The sequence below is a fragment of the Tachypleus tridentatus genome, chromosome 12 (assembly GCF_004210375.1).
Source record: "Tachypleus tridentatus isolate NWPU-2018 chromosome 12, ASM421037v1, whole genome shotgun sequence".
NCBI classification, from domain to species: Eukaryota; Metazoa; Arthropoda; class Merostomata; order Xiphosura; family Limulidae; genus Tachypleus; species Tachypleus tridentatus.
Window position 1 is genome coordinate 29,041,135 of NC_134836.1, and position 12,215 is coordinate 29,053,349.

At 33.6% G+C, this 12,215-nt stretch overlaps 1 protein-coding gene across 11 annotated transcripts in view; it reads left to right on the forward strand.

Annotated features, from left to right (window-relative positions):
- LOC143235440 (uncharacterized) overlaps positions 1-11,882 on the forward strand; it is a 203,066-nt gene extending 191,184 nt beyond the window's left edge. For 9 of the 11 annotated variants that reach the window (XM_076473605.1, XM_076473601.1, XM_076473606.1 and 6 more), the window contains one exon: positions 3,987-11,882. In XM_076473605.1, the coding sequence (XP_076329720.1) occupies positions 3,987-4,888 (902 nt within the window). In that variant the 3' untranslated portion in view covers positions 4,889-11,882. Of the gene's footprint in view, positions 1-844; positions 994-3,986 lie in introns of all 11 variants that reach the window. The other 2 variants (XR_013019190.1, XM_076473610.1) reach the window with 2 other exon arrangements.
- The last annotated feature ends 333 nt before the right edge of the window (positions 11,883-12,215 follow it).

Below are 12,215 nucleotides of genomic sequence, written 5' to 3' on the forward strand. Positions count from 1 at the left end.
TTATTGTTGGAAGTTATATGGAATTATATTTTAAAGAGTTAGCTTTAATGATTCAATACCTTTTTCAGTGAAACATGTATGGGATTCAGGGAAGGCATGTGTAATTGTTGTTTCATATTTGTTACTAATTATTGCATATAAAAGCAGATGCTCAAGCTAAGACCAGAAATTGTAGATAGGTACACTAAAGTCGCTAAGCTATAATGATAAAATGAATTTTAATATATAAATGAAAAAGATATAATAAATATCATCTTTCTGCTTTAGATGATTTATTAAATTTAAACAGCAAGGCCAGAAATAGATAGTGTTGGACATCTGAATCAGACAGATAAGACTAGCATAAAATCTACAATGGGACAATAAATTGTATCTTGGTAAAAGAAATATCTTCACACATAAATGGCCTGGCATGGCCAGATGGGTTAAGGTGTTCGACTCGTGATCTTAGGGTTGTGGGATCGAATCCCCATTACACCAAACATACTCGCCCTTTTAGCCGTGGGGACATTATATGTTACAATCAATCACACTATTCGTTGGTAAAAGAGTAGCCCAAGAGTTGATGGTGAGTGGTGATGACTAGCTGCTTTCCCTCTAGTCTTATACTGCTAAATTAGGGACAGCTAGTGCAGATAGCCTTTGTGTAGCTTTGTGTGAAATTCCAAAACAAACAATCACACATAAACCCACAGAGTGGTGGATATTGATTGTCTATTAGATTTAACCCTGTTTGCAAATGTCAAATGGAATATGAATAAATAAAAATTAAAAATGAGGAGAATATTTGGATGCTTAAGCCTACTATGATCCAAATTTAAAGCTGCCAATCACATTTTTCTAGCCAACAGTGAACACTGGAAAGATAGTTGCACCTAAAGAAAGAGAGAGAAAAAAAGAGAAACAGGTAATAAGTAACAACAGGGGAATGACAGGTGAAACATATACACCTCTAGGATTGGCTTTCTTATTGGTCTTCTGTTTATATACATGGTATGATGAAGGTTTGACAAATACTGTTATTAAAATTAGAGAGAGAAGAAGATTTACCAGTTTATCTTTTATACAACATAAGCTTTAAATTTAACCAGTTTTATAAATAAAGTTCCCAAGAAGCATTTTCTGTAAGATTAATGTTTTTATAATATATGTCTTGTCATTTGTAAGTAGTTAAATTAATATTGCAAGAAGTCTTCTTTTTTTATTACTGTAATGTGAACTAACTAAATGGTCTGAAGTATGAATCTCATAGAAAACCCATTTAGAATGTAGCTATTCATCAGGAACTGTTAATATTTAATTGAAAATAAACTAGATCTCTTGCAAGCACTATGTTTTTGCTTCTGATATATAGTACCTCTTTTACATTTGTAGCATTTCAGTTTTTGTCTTTGTGAGTAGATTTCTCTATTTAGTCTAGTAACCATTAACAATTTAACAATATATTGTGGTAGAGTTATTAATCTTCTTTGAAGAGCTAACCAAAAAATTGCCACTTTAATAAACATTTTAGATGCCATAAGCCAAGGAAACTATGTCAATAGTATATTTATTAAGAAATCTACTAATTGTGGTATTGTACTCTTGTTAGTTGGGTTTGTAGTGTTTGAATGTTAGAGAAGTAGGTTTCAATCTGTAGATTCTCACAAAATGTGTTTATTTTTGACAAGTAATTTCAATAAATCCAATGGATAATTTGAGCTTTTTTTTTTTTATAAACCAGTAATGACATTTAGTGAAGTGTCTTCATTAGTTAGACTTATAGGCTTAACTCTGTTATTGCAATGTTTATAAGTAAAGCTTTCAGTGCCAGATTAATTTTTCAGATGCATACAAGAGTATGTAGTTTTATATAATTATTTCTATCTCTCTTGGTTCTTCTTAAGTCAACAAAAACTTTTCTAGAGATAATTGCATGAAATATTCCACAAATGATCAGGTTCTGAGATTGTAAGGTAAAATAATTATTCATCAATTTTGTTTCTCAAATTTCAGAAGTAGTATAGTAGATCTAATTTCTCAAATTAATTACAAAGTTACTAATTTTATTGGATACGTTTTTCTCAGAACATGTACATAATATCACCCTATTCAATGCTAAAAACAAATGCTATTAAGTATATCTCATGTATGTCACAGTAGGAATGCTCTGTAGGGAGACATATATATATATATATATATATATATACATACATACATAGTAGTGCTCTAGATGGAAACGTGAATCTGTGATAGTGGGGAAGAGGGAGAATGCATTCATCCATGACAGTGATGTAGAAGAGAACATACATGCTGATGGCTATGCTCTAAAGAGAGACATGTATGTGCTGATAGCACTGCCTGAATGGAAATGTATGTATCCATGGTAGTGCTTCAGAAGGAGACATGCGTGTCCCCATAGCAGTGCTCAGAGGGAAACATGTATGTATGCACCCAGAACTCTAGAGTGAGACATGTATGTGGCCATGGTAGTTTTGTAGAAAGAGATATGTATGTATCTATGGCAGTGCTTAGAGGGAAACGTAGGTATCCATGGCAGTGATGTAGAAGGAGACATGTATGTGCTAATGGCAGTGCTCTAGTGGAGAACATCTATGTTTCCATAACAGTGCTTTAGAAAGAATTATATGTGTCATGGTAATGAAAGAGCTAATCACTGGTGTGGAATATCTTTCATGTGTACTGAATTCATGAGGTAACTCTTCTTGATCATCAAGGTTACTAGTTCATTCAAACAAAGATTTTCCAAGAAAGGTTAAAAATTAGTACTTTAGTATGAGTTTAAATTTCTATTAGATCAGTTATAGATAGATATGGTAATAGATTAGCATCTGACAAAGATGCCAAGGGAAGTAAATAATCATTCATTTTAAATATTTTCTTGGAACATAAAGGTTCAGTATTGTGAATTTCCATGGTTAGAAAAAAGATATTTAATAGTTTGGAAAACGACAAAAGATACACAACATAATAAGTTGAATGATGCATCGGTAAAACTTGAAATTAAAAATTTACATACAAACTAAGATTCCATAGCCTAGCCTTTGGTTTGGGAGAAAAAAAAAGACAGTACAAAACATCAGAAGTCTTGAAATGTTATTCACTATAGTTTCTGCTTTAATATGCAAATCCTTCAGTCTTTGGCATAGTGCTACAGTTAACTAAAATAACATCAGAAGGGATGAGGAGCAGGTTTTTGTACAACTGGTTGTGTTAGTCAAGAATTAGTTATTATTTAAATTTTGCCTCCCAGGAACACAGTGGTATGTCTGCAGACTCCCACTGCTAAAAATCGGGTTTTGAGACCCGTGGTGAGCAGAGCACATATAGCCTATTGTGTTGCTTTGTGCTTAATTCTAAACAAACAAACAATATGTAAATTTTAATTTTTTTTCTCATAAGCTATTGTAGTAAAGACAAACATTAAATTGACTGAAAGAACTATAAACCTATTGAAGCAGAAAATCTCTGAATTTAGGAAAATAAAGGAGATGCTACAGAAACGAAACAGAAAACCATTTGTCAACAGCAGTCTTGAATTAGATAATGACAAACACTAAATGTTCAACCAACAGAAACAGGCCTTAAAAGGGCCATATTTTATGCATAAGCAGATTTAAATGCTCAGACATCTCAATCCCTATTACAGGTATAGTCATTCAAATTAATAGGTTGTTCTGACCTTTAAGAGGACAAGTTCAGGCTTTACAAAATGAAAAGGAGAGATAAATCTTTTTTTAGTACTGTACCCATATCTTGTTTGTTAAATTATACATGTAATTATATGTATAAGATGTTTTATTGTTTATGTATGTTTGTGTTTTGTGCATTATTATCTTGTAGTTTTATATTTTCATCAGTATTCTTCATTAAGTAATTTATATTTTATAAATACATGTGTTTCAACATTTATTGTAATGGTTTATCATTGTATAATGTTTTTATAATCGTACATCTTAGTTTTTACAGTATTTGTTTCTTTTCAGTGTACGTTAAGCCAGAGGTCTTAAATAACAGGCCTCAGTACCTAGATGTGATCGAGGACTGTCCAGAGAAGAGAGCAGAAAGAGTCCGGAGAATGAGATCAGAAATAGAAAAAGCAGATAAAGAGAAACATGGTAAAGATTATGACCATTTACTGATTAACAGTAAAAAAGATTCAGGATTGCCAAACTATTATAAGAATAGTACAATCCAAACAGGTAGTTTAGATCCTTTTGACAGTGAGAATGGCTTTAGTGATGATGAATCAGCTTTCCCACACCATTCACTGGTAACCTGTCAAGGTTGTGCTGACATTTCTTCCTTCGAATTACAGGAATTAGATGGTAGCCCACGGAGTAGTCACTCTCTTGGGAAAAATATCTTGGTTGATTCTGAAGTAGAAAACCCCAGAAATATTGACACATTTAGCTCTTCTCCCCTGTCCACCAACTCTGCTCATCCAGATGATGCAGACTGTTCACATGTGCCAAGTCAGGAGTACTTTCAAAGTCCACACTCCACAAACCAGAGTGCCTTACATAAAGCTTACAGTGTCCACTCATGTAACACTGGGCATTCCAGGCACAACATTCCTTTTCCAAGTGGAAGATCGTCCATCACAGAGGAAGGGGGTGGCAACCTTATCCTAGGAAATGGTAAGTCACAGACCCTGAACCTTAACCCTCACCCATCAAGTACATCAACAGACTGTAATAAAAAAGACATCAGTACAAGCAACAACAATGGTAATTCAAGAACACAGACTTTGCCAGAACAGCAAGTGGAAAAGTGTGATAATATCAATATGGAGACTGCAGATGGTTCTGGGTCTGCTGTAAGTGGAAAGGTAAAGCCTTTCTCCAGCTCTTGCCAAAAAAAGCCCTTGAGTGTGACAGCTGTTTGATATATTGTATTTTGTGTTCTGTAAAGTTTGTGCAGTGTGGGTCATGCTTGCTCATCCAATAAAATATAAAAGAAAGTGGCTAAGATGATTGAATTTATATGAATTATTTTTAACCATTAGTTTTCCAGAGTTTTTATTGATAAGTTGCGATATCATGTAAAATAAGAGAAAGTTTATTATACAGTCGTGTCCATGTAAAATAGAGTTATGTCAGTTTGTTCAAGATTTGTACATAGTGATATATGTGATATTTTAGCTTGGCTTTATTTCTCAAGTGCCCTCATTGTTTGTCAGCTCTACATTATTTAAAGTTCAACTATAAATTATCCTATTTGCAGAGCTCTAGCTCCTGGGATATCTATAGTCCTCTTGTTATTTAGCTTTAATTTGCTCAGTTTGGGATCACATAACACCAACAAAATGAAACTGTTTTGGTAATTGAGGGTAAGATTTTATTTTGCATACATTTTTGTACTCTTCCATTCCAATTGAGAATTTAAAACTTTCCAGCTAAATTTAGTTCTCGGGTCTTCTTGACATCCGGATGATGAACTGTGATATGAAAATATATAAGCTCAAATTAGATAATTAAATTCATATCATGATAATGACTACAGTTTGAGTCAGCTCTTCAAGTCCAGTTGAGTCAATGTTATTCCATGGACTTTATATGTACATTTAGGTGAAGCAAATGTCTGGATAATTGTTAAATTAACTCCATCTTTATGAATTTTTATTCCTAAGAGCAGTTTTTAGCTACATAAATTTTCAATTAAATATTTATACTCAGATTTTTTTACTGTTGAAAAGTGAATCAGTAAAACAGAAATGTCGAAATTTTATCGCAAGTTTCACCACTGTGGGGACCTCAACATATAAGGTTGAGATTTTTATTTGACAACCAATGATGGGCCAAAGGTCATCCACTGTTTTGTAAGTAAAGTGCTGATACTTAGCAAGCCAAACTTATACCTGGATTAGGTTTAAGTTTCCCAGTTTATATGCTTCATTGTTTTGTTGTTAACCCATCCAAGTGCGTTTAAAGACGGTTTGAATAGGTTATGATAACCACAGAAATCTTCTGTAAGTTTTTTTTCAGTGAAAAAATGATATTTTTGTATAGATATAAATAAAATAAATTGTTAGGTTACATACAGAGAGAAGCACAAGAAAAACCGTGTGATTTGGTAAGCAATAATATATTTGAAGCGAATAAAATTCATTAAAATGGAATGAAAGTATAATATATGTAAGCCTTTCCATTCAGAACCGATTGACGACGTGGCCCTGTTTTTTAATCTAAATAAAACTTAAGGGATCTTAAAGTAACGTAAAAAGAATACTCAGTGCCTCTTGCAGTTCACGTCATCTATCGGATCACCAGAAGCGTGAAAACAGCAAGAGTGTAAACGAGTTTTCCATAATTGTAATCGCATGGCATGAAAATCCGTCATTTCTCTGTAATCAGTGGCATGATGAACTGATGACGTCCCTCCACCTCCCGCCAAAGTTGTACGTGCCCCCTCTTTTCATTAATATATTATTAGTTTCCTCTATGCAGAATAGAGAAACACGTACCAAATTTAAAGTTCGAAATGTTTATTACTTAAATTTTAAATACAGCATAATAAAACTATAATAACAAACTAATTTTTAATTAAATTCAAACGCTAATGACTAACTTACATAACCGACACATCTGCCAATGGAAATCGACGAGTTTTACGAACTTTCTGCACCACAGAAATTCCTACCATCTCACTGATGTTCATTTATTTTGTCTTTTTACTACCGTGTCTCTTTTGCACCATCGCTGTAGGTAACTAGTTTTTAACGAATTTCTAAACATAAAGATCTCTCAACGCAACGCACACATTCAGGAAAGTAGTATTACATAGTTGTTTGTCAGTAGCAGTGTGGCAACTTTTTTTCGCGATATGAAGCTTTGATAAGTTTTGTTTTAGTTCTGTCCTTTGACCTGTTAGCCAATAACTGTTCTGAAAAATGTGATTAGATCTTTAGAAACATTTTCCAAATTGCCAGTTTGTTTGTAATATAAGCACAAAGTTATTATGGACTATCTGTGCTATGTATACCAAAAGTATCGAAATCCAGTTTATAGCGTTGTAAGTCCGCAAACATATTGCTGTACCATTGGGGAGCTTCAAATTTTTTTCCATTCTTGAAGAGTTCATTATCAGTAGCAGACCTCATATAAATTTAAAAGATCGTCGATGAATTTTAACTCTTGATTTCTAGGTTCAACTTGACCAATAATTATGTCCAAACTTGCTAAAAGAACATCTGTTTTAAAGTACTTTGATTGGATCTGCTAATCTTTCATCTGAGCATAATTTATTGGAAGTTTTTCTTTTGTTGTTTCTTACTATTTTGCTCTTATAGTTCAACTCGATTTTTCAACTCCTTGCAAGATTTACGTGAGATTCCCTGGTTGCTTCATAGCCGTTACGGAGCACAGTAAAGGGGTTAAACGCACCAGAAAGGCGTCTCTCTGCACTGGCACAAGGAGTCCGTGCCCCGAATCTCCAGTTCGTGTCGTCTGGAAAAGTCAGAATACAAAACCAAGTCAAATTCGCTTAGGATAATGTATATTGTGTTAAAGTACCTAATTATTCTCGGGAGTGGGGGATATGGGCCTGAACCACGATTTTTTTTAAGTACCTAGAGAAGTCTCTGGCACACCAGTAAGTAAACAACTCACTTTTTTTAAGTCAATGTTTTTAGACTGAAGATGTCAGATTGACTGTTTCAAGAATTTACTCTGAATGACCACATGACAAACACATTTAAACTTTTCCATTCCTTCTTCAGTGAAGATTTTGTTGATTCCACTGAAATGCTGGAAAATGCTCTGAGTTCTTCAACATATCTATTAGGAAACGCTGTTAGAGAATCATATTTAGAAGAACACCTGATTGGACACTTCTTTTTCAGTGTAAGGAATTTAGGTCGAGTGCTTATGTTTAATAGAGATTCCCATCGTTTGATGCTGTGACCAAACTATTTATAGTTTCTTACATATTTCATAAAGAGACACCCTTCGCGGGCTTCAACAAAACACCATACAGTGAAAATATTTTTCAGCTGGTTGTCTCGGTTTTATTGTTTTAACTTCATATTAACTGTACCATAAGACCTATAGCCAGATGGTCAGGACGCTTGACTCGTACGATGTAAGTTCAAATCTCGTCCAACCAAAAATGCTCATCCATTCAACCGTGGAGACGTTATAATGTTATGGTCAATCTCACTATTCGTTGGTAAAAAAAAAAAGTAGCCCAAGAACCGTCGGTTTGGTGGTGGTGACTAACTGGCTTCCGTTTATTCTTTAACTGCTGAATTAAGGGTGACTAGCGTAGATAGCTCTCTTGTAGCTTTCCATGAAATTCAAATCAAATCAATCAATAAGTTTTAGCCCTGATCTCTTCATCAATTTGATCAGTAATCTTATGGAGTTCCATGAAACCCTCCTTTATATTTACTTCTTTGGGTTATTACCTCTGGTCATGAATGACAGTTACATCTATCTCACTTAAGTGGCCCATTTTTGTTTTAGTTAATAATACTTGTAGAAGTGAGATCATATTTCGCAAAAAGTTCGATCACAGACAAAAATTAACGGTAGTTCCTTCATGCAGCTGTTGTCGTAAAAAGCTTTATTTGTCATTTTCAGGTTTAATGTTACTTGAGTTACACGTTCACAAATGGCTTTCCCAAAGTTGGTGTCTTTCTTAATTTCTAGTTCCGCAACCTCGTCACTACTCTCTTTTTAATCCACTTTTCTAAGACAACACTTGGTTTTAGGTGAACACGACATCTTTCATGTGTGTTCATTTTCTTTCAATTGAATATGGTATCTGATGTTATGAAGCATTTCTGCGATCTCCATATAACAATGTTGATATGTTGGATCATTTTTCTTCGAGTAGCATAAAGCCAACGGCAACAGTAGTTTGTTAGCAACTACCAGATAAACACTGGTTTATCTGGTTTGAATCTCGCAGAAATGCAACCTTGTTGGCAATACCCTTGATGAATAATAATTTCATCGTTCACTCCCCTTTCTATATTAATAACATTTGGGTATGTTTGAACCTTGCGAAACGAGTCAAAAATTAATCGTCAATATCTGAGCATGAAGTATGTTGAACAATGTTATCATATGTTTATTAAATTTGATTTCAAAAGCATCTTTCAAAAAAATTGTCACTATTGCTAGTATTTTCGCTATTATTGGAGCTTTACACGCTAAGTTACAACTGTTAGGCTTAGGTTATTTAGTCGCACTAAAGTCAGATCCGTGAAAAACGAGTATTATATATTATTTTGGGTTGTTTGGAAGCTGCCAATTTTTGCTTTCTTTTTACATTTCCAAGAACCACTGAGATCTTCAAATACAATTTTGGAATGTTTCGATACGCACGCTATATTATCCCTAAAATTGATTCAAGTCTGGACTAACTAAAATTGAAACAAACTCAACTTCTTATCACGTTTAGGTCTGATACTCAGATCTATACTAAGTTAACCATGATTAGCGCTGGCGCCCTCTTACACTCGTAAGATAATTTTTAGTTTTTTATTTTATTTTTGTAGCCTAGTTGAAACGTTTTCATAAACGTGTTTAGAATTTTTTTATTAACAAAAACTTAAAAAACAGGAAAAAATTTCCACTTTCATAATATAGCTTTAAACATTTCAATAAGCCCTATGTGTGGGTATTTATTATTTTTTGTAAGTTTAGATATTTATTAGATACAGTATGGCTAGATCAATACAAATTTATGTGTAAAATATGAAGTAGAAAGATATGGAAAATATATATGTACACATGAGCCGTAGTCTCGAAAGTAAAATTAATTAAAATATGAAACATTCCTTAGGCTTAGGCCTGGCATGGCCAAGCGAGTAAGGCGTGCGACTCGTAATCCGAGGGTCGCGGGTTCGCGCCCGCGTCGCGCTAAACATGCTCGCCCTCCCAGCCGTGGGGGTGTATAATGTGACGGTCAATCCCACTATTCGTTGGTAAAAGAGTAGCCCAAGAGTTGGCGGTGGATGGTGATGACTCGCTGCCTTCCCTCTAGTCTTATACTACTAAATTAGGGACGGCTAGCACAGATAGCCCTCGAGTAGCTTTGTGCGAAATTCCAAAACAAACAAACAAACCGCAGGCTTACCTACTGTATGTACACTAACAAATTTAACTAACTAAAAACATGGAAATTAGTTTTCCATGAGAATTAAGTATATTTGAGTAACAGTTTTCATTGTAATTTATACATAGTTATTCTAGTTTTGTTTTGTTGCATTGCAAGTTTTGGAACCAATTATTTTACGAATTCTATTGGGTAATTAGCATTTGTTGACTTATAACTGTCGCAGCCCGTATCTAGGTTTAGTTCTTTGTCCACTTTTGTTCCCACTTTAAGTTATTGCTTGATAAACAGCTAGTGCACAGTATTAATATTTTGTGTATTATGAATCTGAACGATTTCCTTAGATACTCCACTGGTCATACGTTCTGTGATGAAAAACTCGCTATTTATGTATTACAACTGTGAAACAACTTAGACGTACAAATATGTGAAAGTATTTTACGAGCATTAAAAAACAAAACAAAAAACTTAACATTATAGCTACACGTCATCGTCCCAATAGGACAGCGGTAAACCTACAGACTTGAAATGCTACAATATAGGGTTCGATTTCCTACGATGGACACAGCAGATAACTCATGAAGCTTTTATAAAAAAAAAATAAACATTCGTCACGCGTCCCCCTAGATATCAACTCCACCCCCACTTCTTTTATTACTTGGCCATAAGTCATGCCTCAATAGCTAAGCGGTATGTCTGCGAACAAACAACGCTATAATTCGGGTTTCGATACTAGTTGGGGGGCAGAACACAGATAGCCCATAACGTAAAATAATTAAACTAATATTAAAATGGATATTGTGGAAGACATACATTTTCAGGGGCAAACTGATAACATTGTTTTAATAATGTGATGTTTCTTGTTTTACTTAGTTTATCCAGTGTGATAAAAATTAGCCTGTTTTATACAGTATTTCCTATTTTTCTTGACACTGGAGCAGATCGCCCCCACATCGTTAATAAATGACCCTATAGAAATGAGTAGTTTGTTTTAGTTAATATTAACTTTTGCTATCCTTATAATCTTCCCACCCAACGTTTCTGTTTCAATTGTACATATTACTACTGTAGGCATTTTTCATATAAGGGTAATTTGGGAGAATATATTTTGTGTGCGCTTACTTTCGAGGTAAACCCGACTCTTAATTTGGAACTCCATTCCATGTTATATAGACCTTTAACTGTTACAATTATATTCTTTTTTACCATGGCATTTGTTTTATAAGTAACGTTGCAGTTTCAAATGGCGTAAGCGAAGTTCGGTGGATGATAAAGTTTACCACCAGTGGTCTTTGTAAGTCTTGAAACGAGTTCTAGATTGAGCTGGATTGCTGCACAATCTCAAACATTTTGGTAATGGACGAGTATGAGACGAACATAGGAACAGAACAATAAACTAAGTATTACACTTTATAACAACGACTAGATTTAAGTGATTTAAAAATAGTTGGTTTGTAAATAATTAAACAAATGGAAAAAATTACGTAACTTTTAAGAATAATTGAGAGAAATATGGAATATTAAAATGTCGCTACTTATAAAAAATAAAAATATAATTAAAAAACTAGAATTTTCTTGTATGTATTTGGTTTTGAGATAGTGTTTGTAAATGTTAAGACTAACTACAGTGTAAATATATTTGTGAAAAAGAACGTTACATGATTTAATACTTTGTTATATGTGAATACCATCCTAAAGGAAGTAGTTTCTTCTAATTAAATGGTTGTCCAATTTAATCTCCAAAAATAGTTTTAAAAGTGATTATTGAATATGTGTAAGTGTAAATACAGTTGTTGCCATTAAATTTGATTTAGAAAGAGTAAAATCTTGTTACGATATTACTTTTGTGCTATTTTGAATTAGAATGTTATGCCTAACCGTAAATCGTTTTCTATTTAAACTTCACAAATAATGTAATGTTACCAGGAGACCTCAGCTTTTCGCGCGTAAACTATTGTCACGTGTGCTCAAGATACTGACGTTGAAATGCTCGAGTTTATGTATTGTACAACAGGTTTTGGGTTATTAGTTGCCAAATACTAATTCAATGAATTTTATTTTTTTAACGCAGTTAATATTTACATTTGGGTGTGAAAGTTTTGCAAAATAAAATTGAAAAACAAAAATTAAAAACGCTGTTTTCAAGAAAT